Below are 19,299 nucleotides of genomic sequence, written 5' to 3'. Positions count from 1 at the left end.
GCCCCTGTTCCCAACACAAATAATCTGGTTGTGTGCTGTAGATGGTGTTTTAAAATGCTGAACAATCAAACCTTAATTTATATATTAATAGTCAATGCTATATCTCTGAGCTCATAATTACTTAAAATTGTTCGTCCCTCAGATATTATTTATTCTCAAATTTACAATTGCTTATACATATTTCTAGTTAATAAATAAATAAATTATGCACGTGTGACTCTTAATAACTTTTCAAGCTTGCTAGTTACAACCGTTCCTTAAAAAAAAAAAAATGATTGAAAGTGCAATTAGTCACTGCCCCTTTACAGCCAAATATTTAAATGTTTTGTCCAACAAGTTATTAATTCAAAAGGTTAGATATTGTAAAATTTTAAACTTTAACCTTTTAAAAGACAAAAGAGAAAAATTGTATCCCCATATATACTATTTAGTGCATTTACATGCACACTATTTAAAACATACCTTTATTTTCAAAATTTGAGATTAAAATGTCAAATTTAATAAATGCTTTTTAGTATTTTAAAAGGGTCTACTTATTGGCTTATAGATTGATCCTAAAACAGCTACCTTATTAGGAAAGGGAAAAACAGGTTCTCTCCACAGAACTCTACAGAAGCATATTGGTAATTCGTGTGCTGCGCTGACAGGTAAGTTAACTCAGTGTCCTGATTAAAAGGACTAAAAGATTAAATTCATGTTTTAGATCCATCCTTGCTTGTCATTTTTCCAGTTTAGACTAGCTTCTAGCCTTTTAACTTTATGGCAATAGTACATCAGAGACTGTATATTCAGACTTAGTAAAATTAGTCATTTAATAGAGTCATAATGATTTTTCACTCTTCTTCAGTGTGACCAGCCATTCTAACTCAATCTTAGACTGGTCTAATATTCAGTTCAATTATTAGAGATTCCTATATTCTAAATTATCTAGCAAAGTTAATTCAGAGCATTTCCCCCAAGGTCACCAAAGGCTCATCTTGCCTTCACCTTATTTGTCCTAAACTTTTTGCAAACTGACATTAAAGGTCAGTCTGCAGCGGAACGCCACTGGCACCCAGTTACTTCTAATTCTTATGCATTGGTAAAATGGAAGGACGCCCTGACTAATAAATGGAAGGGTCCGAATCCAGTTCTAATCTGGGGAAGAGGCTCGGTTTGTGTTTTTTCACGAGATGAAGATGGAGCACGGTGGCTACCAGAGAGATTAATTCGTCAGGTAAACACAGATTCTGTCTCTTCTCGTAAGTATCATTCTAAAGACTAAAATTCCTCTTGTGCTTAGAATTCAGCTGGGAGTGGAAGCTCCGAGAAACTGTTTTCCTCTGAGCCAATTCCCCTACAGGAGGCCAGAGATTAGCTTTAGTTTTACAATTTGCATCTAAATAAAGTACCTTGACTTCTCCAAACAGAAAATTTACATTGCTACCCTCTCATTGTTTAGATTTCTTTCTTTTCTCAAGCAGGTCAATCTACATTCTCCGGTTCTCTGCCCCTAAGAGCAAACAGGTGGTACTGCTAATCTCCCTTCCAAGGACATCCCAGCATGTGGCTTTCACTCTAAGATAAGATTTAGATTTACCAGGAGAGCTAGGGAAGTAGAAATTTCATATATTTACAGAGATTAGTTCTTATTTTGATAGAGATGGGCTTAGTCCCTTAGCTGGCCTCTGGCTTTTCACCCTTGCTGTTACTGCAAGGTGTCCTTAGTTCCTCAGGCTAGGGAATAACAGGGATGAGGAGAAAAGACCTCCAGCTCCTATTTTAACCACAATCCATGGTGTTAATACTGACATAATTCTTGTCTAGGCCTTGCTAAATCTGAGGTTGACAAGTCTCATATAGAGACCGCGCATAACTCAGAATTGCGATACTGATTCATAATCATATGAATACAGTATGGGTACCGCTTGGCGCAGGAGATTACTGCGGAGGGAAGGTCCAGCTTGACCGTTTCTGAGTTCCCTGTGCGACACACCTGATTTGAAAGAGGTTGGTATCTGATTCCAGCTAAAAACCAAAAATACCTAAGGCTCTGCCTCCCCTCCCCAAAAGATACCAAGAGCCACAGATGTGAGTTGTTATAACACTCACGGGAGGAATCAGGTCAATGTCCACCCAAGTCAAGGTTAAAGGCCCACTCATCTATGGATGAAAAAAAAAATCATTTGATCACCTCTGTTAAGCATTGCCTATTTAAACTTAATTAATAGGGGGGAGAGAGGTTGGAGACCTTACTGTCGAAAGGGCAAGCCCTTCACTGCCTCCCACCCAAATAAAAAAAGCCAACTGGCCTTGTACTAAAGAGCTGGTCTTACCCCTTCTCCCTGTTTCCCTGGCTGTCATCCAAAATTGCAGAGGATTATCAGCTCAGTGTTATTCTAAATTTGTTTAGTTAAACTCAGCCAGGGTTCCAATGCCCTACTTAAATTGCAAACAGGTAGTTACCTATTCAGCACTAATTAGCATTATAAAGTCAGAGCCTATTCTGTTAGTGGTTTACTAGGATAATAAAGACAGTCTTAGCCAAATACAGTTTACCATTAGAAAAGTTAGGGAATCCCACGGAAACAGGTTTTTTCTTTAGCCCTAAGAACTCAGGCAGAACTATTGAACATAAATAATTTTTCTGTCTCAGGCCAGCCTTTTTTTGTTTGTTTGTTTGTTTGTTTTGTTAACTAATGGGAGGAGATGTGGCCTCCCTTCCCCCAGCCTGGAACCTGCTTGCTCAAGGGTGGAGCTACCTGCTCATTCGTCCTGCCACGCCTACTGCTGGACCCTGCCTTTGCTGCCTGGAGGCACACACGTGTTCGTCCTGCTACTGGACCCTGAGTTACTTGGCGGGATATTGGGTTCCCTCCCCCTTCCTTTATAACTGAGTGTCTGAAAATAGTAAAATTGAGCTTTGATCAGGATGTTGTCTTAGCTCCATTCTTTCTTCCGCCCCGTCTAGATTCCTCTCTTTTCAGCGAACTGCCATTCTCAGTTGAATCGTGTTGTGGACTGTGGGCAGGCCGCAACAAGGATGAATCCAAGCCTAGGAGACCATGCCTGTCATCCCACAGATGAGGAGGGGAGGGGGCGGATACTCGGAGGGCAATCTGATTGACACAGTGGTGTGAGGCCACCTGAGTGATGCAGAGAGACCTATCCCAGCTATCCCAAGTAAAACGGAGCATCATTGAGAGGCCCATGTACATTTTATTCATTTAAAAGATTGATCTTGATACCCGGGCAGATCCAAAAAGGCCTCCTCCCAGATGCCTGAAGGGCAGGCAGCCTGTTTCCACCTGTGTCTCTCAGATGTGCCCAGACCACCGGCGTCTGGAGGAGGAGCAGCCGAGGCTAAGCTGTTGCTGTTTGCCAGGACATTGCTGTGGAGGGAAGGGGTGTCCCAGGACAAAGGACTACAGAGCTGAGACAATGCCCCTGTGTGTGTCCCCATCCAGTGGGCTTCAGACAACTCCGGGGGACATTTTTGTTGGGTTGCTGTACACCCACAAATAGCTACTTAAAAAGAAAGAAAGAAAAAAAAGGATGATTTGAGGGCTATTTAGAACAGGCATTTAAAAAACTAGAAACTACACAGATGTGCCTGCTGTGCCTTGCAATAGACTCTGTCTTGTTCCCTTCGCCTCCGGTCTCTCCCACACTGGCCCATTCTGCACATTGTGGCTGGACTTAGAAGCTCTGATCTAGACAGTGGCGTCTGTTGTCCCTAGCCAAGCACTTTTGTTTATTTAAGATTTTATTTTTATTGTTAAGTAATCTCTCCCATGTGTGTGTCCCCATGCCTTCAGAGGCCAGAGACATCAGATTGCTGGAAACTGAGGTCGCAGGCGGTTATGAGCACCTGACGTGGTTCTGGAAATCACACTCAGGGCCTCTGGAAGAACACCGTGGACTGTGAACCATTGAGACCTCTCCCCAGTCCAACACTTTCTTTTTCAAAGCAGGATTTCTCTGCTGTAGTAGAAATCCTGTAGACCAGGCTGGGTTCAAACTCAGAAATCCGCCTGCCTCTGCTTCCCAAGTGCCAGGATTAAAGGCGTGCGCCACCACGCCCGGCCGGCTCTCTGTTACTTTTTAAATAATGAAGCACTGATGGTCCTCCCCACTGGAGCCTCCCTCTTCTTCTTCTCTTAGGTTTTTGCTAAGTGGAAATATCTCTATCCTGCATTTCTCTCTCTCTCTCTCTCTCTCTCTCTCTCTCTCTCTCTCTCTCTCTCTCTCTCTCTCTCTCTCTTCCTCTCCTCCCATTCTCTCCCAGGACTCACTCTTTGATGACAGTTTTCATTCTTCCTTTCCTTGTTATTTCTACCTGGGCACCTTTCCTGAGACCTCCTGCGCCCAAGGACGAGAGAGAGAGAGAGAGAGAGAGAGAGAGAGAGAGAGAGAGAGAGAGAGAGAGAGAGAGAGAAGAGAGAGAGTACGTGCTAGAGCTTGAAGGTTTCAGGCCACGGCTGTTTTACTCTGGTGTTGATTTTGCACCCAGGAAACTGAGCAAGAAAGTGAGAAACAGCAGGTGAATCTCGCACCCCCAGCTCCCAGGGTTTGCTCCGCTTTTCTTTCTGCCGTCATTGATGTGACCAGTGCAATTTACAAATGTACTTGCTCCATTCCTCAGAGGTGACACCACAGTAGAGCAGGGAGAGCAAGTGGTGCTGGGCACACACACAGAGACAGACACACACAGAGACAGACACACTCCCAACACACACACACACAGAGTCAATAATAGGACTTTTGGAAGAATACATAAGACAGGCTGGGGATGGGGCTCAGCTGGTAGGGAGGGGCCCTGGGCTCACTGCACAGAAAGTAAGTGTGGTGGCCCACACGTGCAGGCCTGTAGTCCTAGCAGTCGGAGGTAGAGGCAGAAGGATCTGAAATTCCGCCATCCTCAACCTCATTGTCTTAAATGTAAAAAGAAAAGGAAAGAAAAGGCGTCTGGGGAGAAGGCTCAGTGGATTAAGCGAGTTTGTGATGCAGGCACAAGGTCCTGCGCTCAGATGTGCAGTGCCCACGTAAAAAGGCTGGGCATGGTGGCTCACACTTGGAACCTCAGCCCTGGGGGAGGATGGAGGCCAGAGGCTCTCTGGAGCCTATGGGCCACCATCCCAGCCAAAAGAAAAGTGGGCTCTAGACAGTGAGAGATCCCGCCTCAAAGAGGACAGAGAAAGTCAACGGTCTCACGTCAGGACACTTGGCCTCCGTGCACATCTTGGTGGGTGTACGTACACACTTGCACACAGGTATATGTATAGACATGGAAGAAGAAAAGAAAAGAGAAAAAAAAGTCATGGCCGAACTGGGGGTCGGTCTTTTTTTTTATAATAATACATGTCCACATCAGACCTTTTGTTTCCAGAATCAACATACATAAGAGATTTTATGTCAGTGGCTAAGTGGGATGACGGTAATGGCGAGGAGCAGTGTCCTCCCTGTGCCCTCCGTCGGCCTCAGCTTGTGGCTGTTCCCCCTCTGACTTCGAGGAGCACCGGGACGACCGGTGCTTCCGGCCACAAAGACCCTAAGTCTTGTCTGTCAACTTGATTGCATTTAGAGTCTCTATCTTTTGTTTTTAAAAGCAAGGCACAGGATAGCAAATGATTTATGGTTTTGTCTGTAAAAATCTTTCAAGTCAATACTAAAAGAGGAAGAAGAACGAAATAAAAGAGTGGATTAAAAGCCTGAAAGGTAATTTTATAAGAATGATACTCAAGTGGCCACCAAAAAAATGGGGGTGGGAGGCCCCAAGATTTATCACGGAATACAGGTAAAAGCCACCGTGAGAGCTCATTGCACACACATCAGATGACTAAAAACTCGAGATTCTCAAAACAGCCAGCGCTGTGGAATGTACAGAGAAACTAGATCCATTTGATTTATTTTGTTATCATTGACCCAGTCTTATGTATCTTTTTAAATTTATTTTTACTTTATGTGCATTAGTGTTTTGCCTGCATGTATGTCTGTATTAGGGTGTTGGATCCCCTGCAACTGGAGTTACAGACAGTTGTGAGCTGCCATGTGGTTGTGGGGAATTGAACTGGGGTCCTCTGGAAGAGCGGCTAGTACTCTTAACCACTGGGCCATCTCTCCAGTCTCAGAGACTTGTGTATTTTAGGCTGGCCTGAAACTTGCTAGTTGAAGATGAACTTCTGACCCACCTGCCACCACTTCCAACTGTTGGGGTTTCAGGTTGTACCACCACACCAGGTTTCATGGGGTGCTGGGGTTGGAACCCTGGGCTTCATGCCTATTACGCAAGCACTCTGCCAAGTGAGCTATATCCCCAGCCAACAACCCTGTAATCCTCCTGCCTCAGCTTCCTGAGTGCTGGAATTGTAGGTTTGCAGTGCATGTTCAGATGGGAACTGGAGAAGGTCTGAGTGGCTGTTGGGTACACGTGGCCAGTGGTGTGTCAGGCACATGGTGGGAACATAGTTCATGGTAACTGTCACTGCTGGTGACTTGAGGTGTACACTGATATGTCGTACAACCCCAGTAGTTCCAGGTCCTTGACATCCCAGAGCCTTTGGTGTTTAGCTTCAGGCTACAAAACTTCATATTGTCACATTTGAATAACTCAGCAAGTTTCCTACCTCATAGAAACATTTAGCGTTGGCTTAGTATGTAGCCCAGGCTAGCCTCAAACGTGCAATCTTTCTGCTACCTCATAGAAACATCTAGCGTTGGGTCAGTATGTAGCCCAGGCTAGCCTCAAACGTGCAATCTTTCTGCTACCTCATAGAAACATCTAGCGTTGGGTCAGTATGTAGCCCAGGCTAGCCTCAAATGTACAATCTTTCTGTATCAGACCTTTAATTCTGGGACTATAAGCATGGGGCACCACACCCAGTTCAACAAGAGTCTTTTGAAAAGGCATTTGTTTGTTTGTTTGCTTGCTTGCTTTTAAAAAAAAAAGATTTGCTAATCTTTATGTATATTGCTACGTATGTCTGCAAGGGTGTTGGATCCTCTGGAACTGGAGTTGCAGACAGTTGTCAGCTGCTATGTGGGTGCTGGGAATTGAACTCAGGTCCTCTGGAAGAACAGCCAGTGCTCTTAAGCACCCAGCCATCTCTCCAGCCTGTTTGTTGATTCCTCTGTGCAGCCCTGGTCTGGCACTCACAGAGATCTGCTGGCCTCTACTGGGATTAAAAGCCATGCACTATCAGTGCCTGGCAGAAATGGTGTTTGTTAACACTACATGTAATTGAAATGAATAACACATACTGGATTTAAACATGTAATATCTTTCATTGATCCCATGGCCACTTGAAATAGAACCTGCCCCAGTATGAGAGGGAAATAAATGGGGCTGTACCATCCCCGGGTGAAATTGGGGGCCCTGTCTTCCTGTACTGAGGAGCCCCCTCAACTTGGACAGAGCCACAATGGGAGCCTTCCTGGGTTATCTTCATTACTGAGACGCAGAACAGTAAAGTTGTCTCGCTTGCTCCCGCCCTGACTGTCCTGCCCACCTCTCTCCTCCATTCCCAAGCATTAATTAGCAAGGGAAAACCTTCTGTGGGCAGGAGAGGTTCGTTTAAGGCTGGAACATTTGGGCTGATTTTTTTTTTCCAGTACTTGGAATGGAGAGACGGGCCTTGAGGAGCCGTGTCTCCGGTGGCACAAGGGCTTTGCTTACTTGTTTCTGTTTTGCTTTTGAAAGCAGAGCGTGTTCAGGGAAGCATTATCTATCAGGGCTTGTCCAGGGCTTCAGTGGGAAGCAAGTGAAGCGGGACACTGGGAGCACAGGTGGGTCAGAGAACGCCATCTTGGCTATGGTCATGAGAGTCAACAGGAGGCCACCAAAATAGCCTTTCTCCTACTTGCACCTGGGAAGCCAGATCCCTGTCTCCACACAGGACAGGGACAAGACTGCTTTGCTGTGCATCCATTCTCAGAGCAGCTGACATCTTTTGGGAAGGGTGGAAGTGAGAAGATACAATGGAAAGGTATCTGCCAAGTCGGGGCCGGCCCTACTTTGAGCCCTGGCTCTGTCTCCCCAGGCACGTGACTCTCAGCAGGTCCCTCCTCTTTGTGAACTGGAACCTCTCATCTGAGAGTGGAAAGAAAGATGACCTCCCAGACTCACAGAGAGAATGAAATTCTGAGATAACTTAGTAGATGCCCTCCCGGTGCCTGGAGAGTGGTGGGTATTTAAGACAGAAGGGGAAGATGACCACTGAGCCACGGTGAGAGTTTCCTAGGATTTTCCCACAGCCCCACAGCTACCCAAGGAGGCTTCTTTTGTTTTGTTTGTTTGTTTTGGTTTTTTTTTTTTTTTTTTTTTTTTTTTTTGGTTTTTCGAGACAGGGTTTCTCTTTATAGCTCTGGCTGTCCTGGAGCTCACTTTGTAGACCAGGCTGGCCTCGAACTCAGAAATCCGCCTGCCTCTGCCTCCCGAGTGCTGAGATTAAAGGCGTGCGCCACCACGCCCGGCTGTTTGTTTGTTTTTGTTTGTTGAGAGAGGATTTCTGTAGCCCAGGATGCTCCTGAGTTTTCTGTGTAGTCAAGGATGACCTTAAACTCTTGATGCTCCTATGAAGCTCTGTCTGCCTCTAAGTGCTGGATTGTAAGTGGGAGCCACCATGTCTGGGCTGAATCACTTAAGTATTTTTATCTCTCACTCTGTGTGTGAGTGTGTGTGTGTGTGTTTTGGCAGTGGTGCACACCTTTAATTCCAGCACTCAAGAGATAGAGACAAGTGGATCTCTGTTGATTCAAAGCCAGCCTACAGAGTTTCAAGCCAGTCAGGGCTACATAGTAAGACCTCGTTGTTTCCCTAAGACACACAAAAAAAGTTGTGTGTGTTTGTGTGTGTGTTGCATGTGTGTGGCATATGTTCCCTTATGAGCAAACCAGGTCAGATGAGGATGTCAGGTGATCTACTCTCTTCTCTTTCTTACACTTCTTTCTTTCTTCTTTCTTTCTTTCTTTCTTTCTTTCTTTCTTTCTTTCTTTCTCTCTCTCTCTCTCTCTCTCTCTCTCTCTCTCTCTCTTTCTTTCTTTCTTTCTTTCTTTCTTTCTTTTTTTTGAGACAGGGTTTCTCTGTGTAGCCCTGGCTGTCCTGGAACTCACTTTGTAGACCAGGTTGGCCTCAAACTCAGAAATCCGCCTGCCTCTGCCTCCCAAGTGCTGGGATTAAAGGCGTGCGCCACCACTGCCTGGCTGGCTGTAAATCTTTTTTTTTTTTTTTTAAAGATTTATTTATTTATATGTAAGTACACTGTAGCTATCCTCATATACTCCAGAAGAGGGCATCAGATTTTGTTACGGATGGTTGTGAACCACCATGTGGTTGCTGGGATTTGAACTTGGGACCTTTGGAAGAGCAGTTGGCACTCTTAACCACTGAGCCATCTCGCCAGCCCCTGGATGTAAATCTTAATCCTAAAATGTTTGTCCTTGTTTGTGGACTGTCTTCTGGCCCAGGGTCAGGGGTTGGCTGTCACAGAGAATCAGTTGATGGTGTTGTGCTTTGACTCTGCAAGGTGACAAAGAAGAATGCAGGAAATACAAGGTTTAATGGGTTCAAAATACTCGTCCCCAGAGGCGAGAGGACTGCCAGGGAAGCTTAGCAACCAAATAAAAGGGAGCCAGGAAATGGAGGGTCAGGGTAGTCTGCCTGGGGCAGCAGAAGGAGCCCAGAGCAGCTACCACACAGCCCAGGACCATGGGCAATGTAACAATTCTTATCCTAGAGCTAGCCTATGCTTCTCATCCTTGAGCTAGCCTCGGCTTCTCATCCTTTTTTTTTTTTTTTAAGATTTATATATTTATTTAATGTATATGACTACCCTGTAGCTGTCTTCAGACACATCAGAAGAGGGCATTGAATCCCATTACAGATGGTTGTGAGCCACCATGTGGTTGCTGGGACTTGAACTCAGGACCTCTGGAAGAGCAGTGAGTGCTCTTAACTGCTGAGCCATCTCACCAGCCCTCTGCTTCTCATCCTAGAGCTAGCCTCTGCTCCTCGGGGTACATCTTCTTTCTATTAATTCAGTAGAAGTTTTGAAGAATACTGATATATATATATATGTATATGTGTGTATTTTTTTTTTAAAGAGAAGCATCTCTGTATATGGTTAAAGCTGGTCCTGCAATCCCAGTGTTCCTGCTTTTACTGAGCACTGCCATGACAGGTACAGGCCACCTCATCCAGCCTCTGTACCCTTTGTTAAAGGGGGAGAGCGCTGACTGGCCATCAGGAGCTGGCTAGTGGCCATCTAGTACTGGATCAGTTAGATGCTATCAAGTTGGTTTTGTGGCTAGTTAGTCCAAGTTAGTTTCCCTGCATCTGGCTATGGGATTGAGGAAGCTGTGGACATGCCCTTAAGCTGAGATGCTCCCAGTGGCTCCCTGGGGAACACTCTCATTAACACTCCCTGACCCTGAGCAGAAGACTCAGATATCTGTCTGTCTATCAAGCTGTCTAGCTGTCGCGCTTGTGAGACAACAACCAGACTCACACCAGTTTCCCCAGCTCGGTGCTTCTTGTCAGGTAACAGAAGAAATGTCCTCAGAGCTTTGGTTGAGTGGCAGCAGGGACGTGGACATAGCTGGGGTGGCCAGAGCACAGGTGAGGGTGGCTTCAAGCTGCAGGGGCTGTATGAAGGGTGCCTCAGTTTACCCAACCAGAAAGAACTTGGTGAAGCTGCCAGCAGAGCAGACTTTCAGGTCATCAAAGTTCTTTGCAGAGAGGCAAGGATGGTGCTAAGGCAGGGTCACCGAGTCTCCACATGGACATTGGCAGGGTCGAAGGTTACAGTAGCAGGCTGCTGGCTGCCATTGCTGTTGGGGTCCAGGGCAGGAGGGACAGGTGGCTTTGGGCTCTTGGGCTCCAGCTCCCGCCTGGTCCTCATTCTCCTGTAACGAACGAGACGGTGAAGAATGGGCTCTGTAACCGTGGCTCATCATAAGGTCACACTGTTCAATTGCCACTGTTACAATTGGGAAGGCCCTTCAACATCAGCTTGGCTCACTGGGATAGTCTGTTTCAATTCAACCGCTAAACTGCAATCTGTCCCTGACAGTGAATGGAATCCGAGCATGGCCGCATTCAAGGCTAAGGGAAGCCGTTCAAGGTTTGCAGCATGAGTATGCATGCTAAATGTTTTGCTAAGAATATTTCAGAACATCTTATTATAATCGAGAAGAGAACTGACTTAAAATGTCTACAATCCCAGGACTTTTAAGGCTGAGGCAGGAACATTTGAGGCCAGCTTGGGCTACCTGGGAAGATGCCGTCTCAAACAAACTGGCAAACTGAGTATTCTATCTTCATTCTATATACCATAAAATTCAGTAGTTAACAATAATGAGTCCTGATGTGATATTTCATCCACTGATAGATCCTAACTCCTTAGGGGACACTGGAATTCAATGCTGCTTCCTTGTTTCCTATAGGTTCAAATGGTAACACCGCCAAGGGCTTTAAAAATAATACTTAACGCTACTATTGTTGTTGGCTTGGAGACAGGGCTTTATGTAGCCCAGGCTGGCCTCAAATTCATCCTGTACACTTCTGGTCCTCCTGCCTTTATCTCCTGAGTGCCACCATACTTGATTTATACGGTACTGGGAATCAAACCGAGGCCTTCACGGATGCTAGGCAAGAGCCCCACCTTCCAAACCTCATCCCCTGCCCCTGTTATTGTCACATGCTATGGTGGGAATATTTTCTTTGAAACCGCATGGTTTGGGTTTGAACCTCAGCTCTGACAAAGAGTTTGGGGGGCAGGGTCACCCATGGCAGGTGAGCTAACAACCTACAGGTGGAATGGGTGGGAGATCTGTGTATGGGGGAGGAGAACTGGCGAGTTCTGGGCCTCCGGTACCTGTTGTACATCTTCAGCAGGATCAGCACCAAGGTGACAATGATGATGACAACCACCACGATGGCAGCCACGATGGCTCCAGAGCCTGCAGAGAAGAGGGAACCGAAAGTGGGAGAAGCTCTTATCAGACACGTAGGAGTCCCCAGGAACCGCACGAGTCTGCATGGGGATCCCAGGGCTCCTGTGGGCATGGTGGACAGAGACAGGAGGACCCCCAGAAGCCTGCAGGTCCCCTAGCCTGGCGTATGCTGGGGTACAGTGGGGAAAATAACAAAGAGACCCTGTTACGGGCAAGGTAGGTAGAAGGGCAGGGCTGGTATTGAGGGTGTTCTCTGGCCTCTGAGTGTGTGTCACAGGGCACTCTTACACCAGTATGGACACACACAAGCAAATTCGTGCGTGCGCATGTGCGCGCGCACACACACACACACACACACACACACACACACACACACACCCCAGAAAAGGTAAATGAATTCAAATACAAAATAAGAGAGAACAGAGATGGTGAAGACAGGAGTTGACATACAGATTGGGGGCTCCCAGTCCACCCTTGTCATGCATGGCCTGGATCCGAGTGTCTGCCTAAATCTCACAGAGTGATGATGGTTTGTTCTCTGGCTATTGGACTGAGTTACTGATCATTGGCCCTGATCTAATCAGATTTAGCTATTGAATTTATAGTTTGAAGGCACTATTTCGAGGTGACAAGAACTGTATGGGAGAGGGGCCTGGTGAGAGGAAGGGGCACTAGGGCCCTTGAAGGTCATCTTATCATGTTTCTCTATCTCTGCCTCCCGCATCATGAGTGGGAGGCTCACCATGCTGTCTCTGTCCAATGCTACCTCAGCTCGGGCCCACAGCGGAGGAGCCAGTGATGGCCTCGAACTCCTGACTCTCCCCCTCTGTCTCTAAAGGGCTGGGATTTTCAGGTATGTGCCATGGAGCCTGCCTGACTCCTCCTTTCAGCACAGCTCTAAACATCTGCAGAACAGATCAGTACACCGTCCTCCCCTCTTTTTAAAGATTTATTTACTTATTTTATGTATGTGAGTACACTGTAGCTGTACAGATGGTTGTGAGCCTTCATGTGGTTGTTGGGAATTGAATTTTTAGGACCTCTGCTTGCTCCGGTCAACCCTGCTTGCTCAGTCCCTGCTTGCTCCAGCCCAAAGATTTCTTTATTATTATAAATAAGTACACTGTTGCTGTCTTCAGACATGCCAGAAGAGGATGTCCAATCTCATTACAGGTTGTTGTGAGCCACTGTGTGGTTGCTGGGAATTGAACTCAGGACCTTTGGAAGAACAATCAGTGCTCTACCCACTGAACCATTTCTCCAGTCCTCCCCCCACCCTTTTTTGATAATGTGCAATTAATGTGGGTTTTTTAAGATGATTTGGAAAATACAAAAATAATTAAAACATAGGCAAGAATGTTCACGGGTCTTCTACAATCCATTGGTGCAGCCCTGTGTGTGCACACCATAGTCTGGTAAGGTTTTAGGAACAGGCGCTGGAGAGAGAAGGCTCAGCAGTTAAGAGCACTGGTTGCTCCTACACAGGACCCGAGGTCAGTTCCCGGAACCCACACAATATCTAACACCCTCTGTGACTCCAGTACCTGTAGAGTCTGACACCCTCTTCTGGCAATTTTGGGCACTACTTGCTCGCGGTGTACACTCATGTAGGCAAAACACCCATATACATAAAATAAGAACAAATCTTTTAAATGTCAGTCTTGGGCTGGAGAGATGGCTCAGCGGTTAAGAGCACTGACTGCTCTTCCAGAGGTCCTGAGTTCAATTCCCAGCAACCACATGGTGACTCACAACCATCTGTAATGGGATCTGATGCCCTCTTCTGGTGTGTCTGAAGACAGCTACAGTGTACTCATATAAATAAAATAAATAAATTCTTTAAAAAAAAGTCAGTCTTCTGTCTGAAACAGCTGTCCTAAGGGAATAGTCTTACATATGCAGTTGTTAAAAGGACACCTGGATTTCCAGCTGTGGTAGTGCACACCTGGGATCCAGCTGTGGTGGTGCACACCTGGGATCCAGCTGTGGTGGTGCACACCTGGGATCCAGCTGTGGTGGTGCACACCTGGGATCCAGCTGTGGTGGTGCACACCTGGGATCCAGCTGTGGTGGTGCACACCTGGGATCCAGCTGTGGTGGTGCACACCTGGGATCCAGCTGTGGTGGTGCACACCTGGGATCCAGCTGTGGTGGTGCACACCTGGGATCCAGCTGTGGTGGTGCACACCTGGGATCCAGCTGTGGTAGTGCACACCTGGGATCCAGCACTCAAGGCAGAGGCAGAAGGACCAGGAGTTCCAGGTCATCTTCAACTACACAGAAAGTTCAAGTCCAGTCTAAACTACATGTCTCCTGTCCTAAAACAGAATAAAGCTAAATAAGGGGGCTGGGGAGGTGGATCTGGAGCTAAGAGTACACATTCTTCTTGCAAAGGACCCAGTTCTGGGTTCCTAGTACCTACGTCATATGGCTCACAACCACCTGTAACTCCAGGAACGCACGCGCACGCGCACACACGTGCACACACACAACACCCCAGCTCAGACAATTCCGTGTGTTATCTTATGGTATTATCACCTCCATCTCTCCATGCGTTTACCTGTTCTCCATGGTTTCAATGACTGCACATTACCATGTTTTGTTCATCAAGTTCCTACTGAGATCGTTTGTGTTTTCAATCTTTTGCTCTTACACACAAGGCTAGTATGCATGTCCTGTAGCGCACTGGGTCAGAGGCTAAGCCCAATACATTTTCAATGGCAGACTCCCAAATGTCCGAGAACAACATCCTTGTCAGAGTTTTGAAAACCTCAAGAACCACAAATACATCCATGCTTTAGGCTTAATCTGTCACTTCACAGCGAATTTCATACTTAGGGGGTAACTAATCCTCAATGTTGAAAGGCTGTTTGAAAACATCTGTTAACAAAATTACTGACATGCTAAGTGGGTTAATAAGGTAGTCCAGCCCATAATATACTTTGGAATGCTTTCAATGATGATTTTTGGAAACTATGAATTGCTCAGGGACACTTAATATCATCTCAGGCACGGAGAATAGAATACTACATTACAAAACACTAACATACTTGACTAGAAACACAAGGTTCAGCTAAAGATACCAGACACAAGACCAGAGAGATGGCTCAGTGGTTTGTAAGAACAGGCTGCTCTTCCAGGGGACCCAGCTTCTATTCCCAGCATCCACACCGGCTGTAACTCTAGTTTCTGGGTATCTGGCGCCCTCTTCTGGCCTCCACAGGTACGTACATGCTAGCAAACACTCATGCTATAAAAAAAAACAAATACAAAGAACACATATGGCTCTCTTCCCCATCATACAAGACTCAAAACCTTATGTAACTAATCAGTATGTGTGTGTGTGTGTGGGGGGGGGGTTCCTTTGGGGAACAGGACCTCGGAGTCATTGGTATCCCTCTGTTCTTGGTGTCATGGTGAATGCACTTGGCTGTGGAGTTACCTCCATCTGATCAGCCTGTGGGCCTTTGTCTGCAGGGCCATTTTCCTGAATAATGATTGAGGTGAGAGGTCCTGGGTTGTGTCAGTAAACAGGCTGAGCAGGCCATAGGAACAGGCCAGTGAGCAGCACCCCTCCCTTGTCGCTGCTTCCGTTCCTGCCTTCCTGTTCCTGCCTCTCAGGTTCCCGTGATGATAAACTGTAAGCCGTAAGCTAAAATAAACCCTTTCCTCCCAGAGTAGCTTTTAACCATGGTGTTCATTACAGCAGTAGAGACATAAACTAAGATTCAAGGTCTTGTACAGCTCAAGTTGTTCTTGGACTTAATGTGTAGCTGAAGATAACCTTGAACTCTCAATCTTCCTGTCCCCACATCGCCAGTGCTGGGAATAAAACCCAGGCCTTTATGAGGGTCTGCTGGGCAAATGCTCTACCAACTGAACGTTGGTATTGCACGTCTTTAATCCCAGGACTCTGGAGGCAGATCTCTGAGTTTAAGGACAGCCTGGTCTATAGAGTTAGGTCCAGAATAGCCAGGGCTCCACAGAGAAACCCTCAAAAACAGCGGGCAGGGGGAGAAAAAAATAGTAAATGAGCTGTTACTTTTTAATTCTGTTGTTGTCATCTTCAAGGCAGAATCTCCCTCTGGATAGCCCTGTCTGGCCTTTGAACTCACAGAGATCCTCCTGCCTCTGCTTTCCCCAGTGTTGGAATTAAAGGTGTGCACTACCAAACTTAGCAAGCAGTTAACTTTTCAAGGAGACCCACTTCAGTCTCTTGAGAGATTCGAACTTCCGTCCCTCCCTGGACTCCAGGACTTGCTGGAGACAAAGAGGAGCAGCAGCCCATCCTGCCACGGTGCTTGGGGTGGGGTGGTTAATGTGCTGTGCATATCTACAGGAACCAGGCCCTTCCTTCCCGGGGCTCATTTACACTCTCACAACAACCTCTTGCAGGGAGGATGCACTGTCTCACAGGTGAGGGAACTGAGGCCCAGGACAAAGCAGCCATGCACAGGGTTGGCAGGTGATGGGACCAGGAAGCTGACCCCAGAACTGGCCTTGGCCATCTTCCCCCAAGTCCACCTTACTCTTATACAGGGCGTCCTCTCCCCTGGTCATGTTCAGCGAGAAGACGGCGTCCCCCAAAGTGGTGGCTGTGGTCATCTCGACCCTGCTGAAAACAAAGGAGAACTTTTGCTTAAAACTTGGATGAGGCTCTCGGTCTTAGCACCACCTTCCTTGAGATTCCTGCGCCATGAGAGGGAAGAGGCAGAAGAAGAGAATGCGCAGGCTGAAGCGCAAGAGAAGAAAGATGAGGATGAGGGCCAAGCAAACCGGCCCGTGACCCCACGACGCCTGCGGGGGCAGAAGTGAGGGATGCTGAAGGCCAGGACACCGGAACAAGCTGTCTGGACTGTGTGCTGCTGTCGGTAATAAGTCTCAGGAGACCCGCAACGTCACCTCACCACGATCACCTGGGAAAATGACTGCCTTTCTTATGACCAAAACAGTCCTGCTGGTCTTCTGCCCTGGCTGGACCTTTGGCACTCTGAACTAGTTCTCTTCTTTCTTGTGGCCAAGTGTAACTCGTGCACAATAAATCCTCTTGCTGTCAGCTGAAAAATCAAAAAGCAAACAAACAAAACCAAAAAACCTTGGATTAGTCTTGCCACGCCTGTGCCACGCTTGTGCCACGTCTGTGCCACGCCTATTCAAAGCCTCTTTTCCTCATTTCCTGGATGGTTCTAGAATTCTCAAACACAGTTTCTTTTCACAGCAAGTAAAGATGAGGCCTGTTCCCAAAAACAGTACCCCAGAAGTGTAAGGAACGTCCCTCCCTCCCTTCCCTTCCTCTCGCCTCTTCTGACAGGGTCTCACATAGCCTAGGCAGCCTCCTAGCTCCATTTATAGCTGAGGGTGACCTTGAACTCCACCTCCCCAGTGCTGGGATCACAGACGTGTGCCGCCACCTTGCTCGGCAAGGAACTCGGAACTTGGTTTATCTTTTTGAAATATTTTTAATTTATTTAGACTTACTTTATTTTTTGGATATGAGTCCTTTCACTTGTCTGTCTGTCTGTCTGTCTGTCTGTCTGGTGCAGGTGGCAGTCAGAAGCAGGCATAAGACCTTTTAGGACTGAATTTACAGATGGCTGTGAGCTGTCCTGTAGAGTCTGGGAATAGAACCCAGGTCTTCAGGGAGAGCAGCCAGTGTTCTTAACCACTCAGCCATCTCTCCAGCCTAGAAACTTGTGGGTTTTTTTCAAAGCAGTGTGAATTCATTACACTTCTCCTAGGTCACTACTAGGAAGACAAACTCAACCCAGTAAGGTCAGGGTGGGTTGGGAGGTGCACAGTTAGATGTCTCGCCACCAGGAGGGAATGCCAGGATCGACCGAGCATGCCTCGGAAGCAGGCTGGTGTTCTAAATTGGTTGTTCTGAACTACAGGGGTCAGGAAAAGATGGGAAATAAGCAAAATTTCACTTCACTATTTTAGAGCCTGAGGATCTAGCTCAGTAGTAGAGCAAATGTCTGGTATGTGAAGCCCTGGGTTTTACCCCTATATATCCCTATCTATAGATCTACAGATCTAGATCTAGATAGACAGATATAGATCTGTAGATAGATAGATACATAGATGTAGATAGGTAGATAGATAGATAGACAGAGATAGACAGAGATAGAGACAGAGACAGAGATAGCTGTACAGATAGACACGGGCCAGCTCCACTGGATTGCTGAGACAAGGAACCTGCCCTCTCCTCTTGTTTCTGTTCTGGCTGCCTCAGGTTTCAGCCCCCTACTCTCTAGACCAGTGGCTCTCAACTTTCCTAATGCTGTGATCCTTTAATACAGTTCCCCATGTTGTGGTGACCCCCAACCATAAAATTATTTTCGTTGCTACTTCATAACTGCAATTTGGTTACTGTTAGGAACCGTGATGTAAACATCTGATATGCAGGATACCTGACAGGTGACGCTTGTGAAAGGGGTCGGGACCCACAGGTCAAGAACCTTGTTCTATGGTAAAGCCTCCCAAGCCCTTCTACCAACATTCTCCCAGCTATAATGGAAACAGGGACAGGCATCTGCCTGAGACATGAGGGAGGCCATCTTCACTCACTTGGAGGCTCTGTCAAGTACTACCATAAGACGGCTCTTGGTGGCCTGGCTTATAATTAGTGATTAATAATTTTAAATAGTGGATGTGTTTTTCGTATGTTTGTCATTAGGTGTGTTTCTGTAGTTGAATTACAACGATGATTTTTCATGTCATTAGTCCCCTGTTCATCTATAGGCCAGGCTCTCCCTTCAGTTTCTTTGCCCCACTGCGAGTTCAGGGTCTTGACTCCCACCCTGGTTCTTGTGATTTTTCAGGGCCTTCCATGGCTCAGCTCCCCCTCCAGGAAACGTATAGGACTCTACAGACCTCCCCTGTCTTCAGTCCCAGGCTCTGGTCACCTGATTGCCTTAGACAAGCTGAGGTGGGCCACATACTCTCCAGCAGGAAGAACACAGCCGCAAGTCACCACCCTTCCCTGAAGACTCCCACCCAGACAGCGTTAGCAAGATTGTTCTCTCTTGTCCCACAGCCTCTGTGAGTCAGAAAGCACAGCTAGTGTCCCTGCCTTGTCTTTGCACACTCCCGGTCCCACCTTGAAGATATAGCCACTTCTGGTTCTTCTTTAGCTCTGTCTACCAGATACAGCCTCATCTCCCCGTTGCCAGTGGGAGGAGCACAGGAAGGGACAGAATCCCTCCCAGCTTCTGCTTGTCTGTAAATTGAAAGGCCTGGCCCTAAGGGAGCTGGGGAGTAAGCTGTGAACACTACTTTTTGTTTTTTGAGATGGCACTTCATGTATTCCAGGTCGGCCACGCATCCACTCTATAGCTAACGATGAGCCTGAACTGACCCTCTGGCCTC

At 46.8% G+C, this 19,299-nt stretch overlaps 1 protein-coding gene across 2 annotated transcripts in view; it reads right to left on the bottom strand.

Moving 5' to 3' along the window:
* Positions 1-9,528: 9,528 nt before the first annotated feature.
* Ncmap (non-compact myelin associated protein) overlaps positions 9,529-19,299 on the bottom strand; it is a 28,314-nt gene continuing 18,543 nt past the window's right edge. For both annotated transcript variants that reach the window (XM_085838388.1, XM_085838389.1), the window contains 3 exons: positions 16,461-16,543; positions 11,853-11,937; positions 9,529-10,881 (listed from right to left, as the gene is read on the bottom strand). In XM_085838388.1, the coding sequence (XP_085694514.1) occupies positions 10,740-10,881; positions 11,853-11,937; positions 16,461-16,536 (303 nt within the window). In that variant the 5' untranslated portion in view covers positions 16,537-16,543 and the 3' untranslated portion in view covers positions 9,529-10,739. The remainder of the gene's footprint in view (positions 10,882-11,852; positions 11,938-16,460; positions 16,544-19,299) is intronic.

The sequence above is a fragment of the Mus caroli genome, unplaced genomic scaffold, assembly GCF_978045245.1.
Source record: "Mus caroli unplaced genomic scaffold, Mus_caroli_1 scaffold_6, whole genome shotgun sequence".
Taxonomy (NCBI): Eukaryota; Metazoa; Chordata; class Mammalia; order Rodentia; family Muridae; genus Mus; species Mus caroli.
This window is presented reverse-complemented; position numbering and strand designations above follow the sequence as displayed.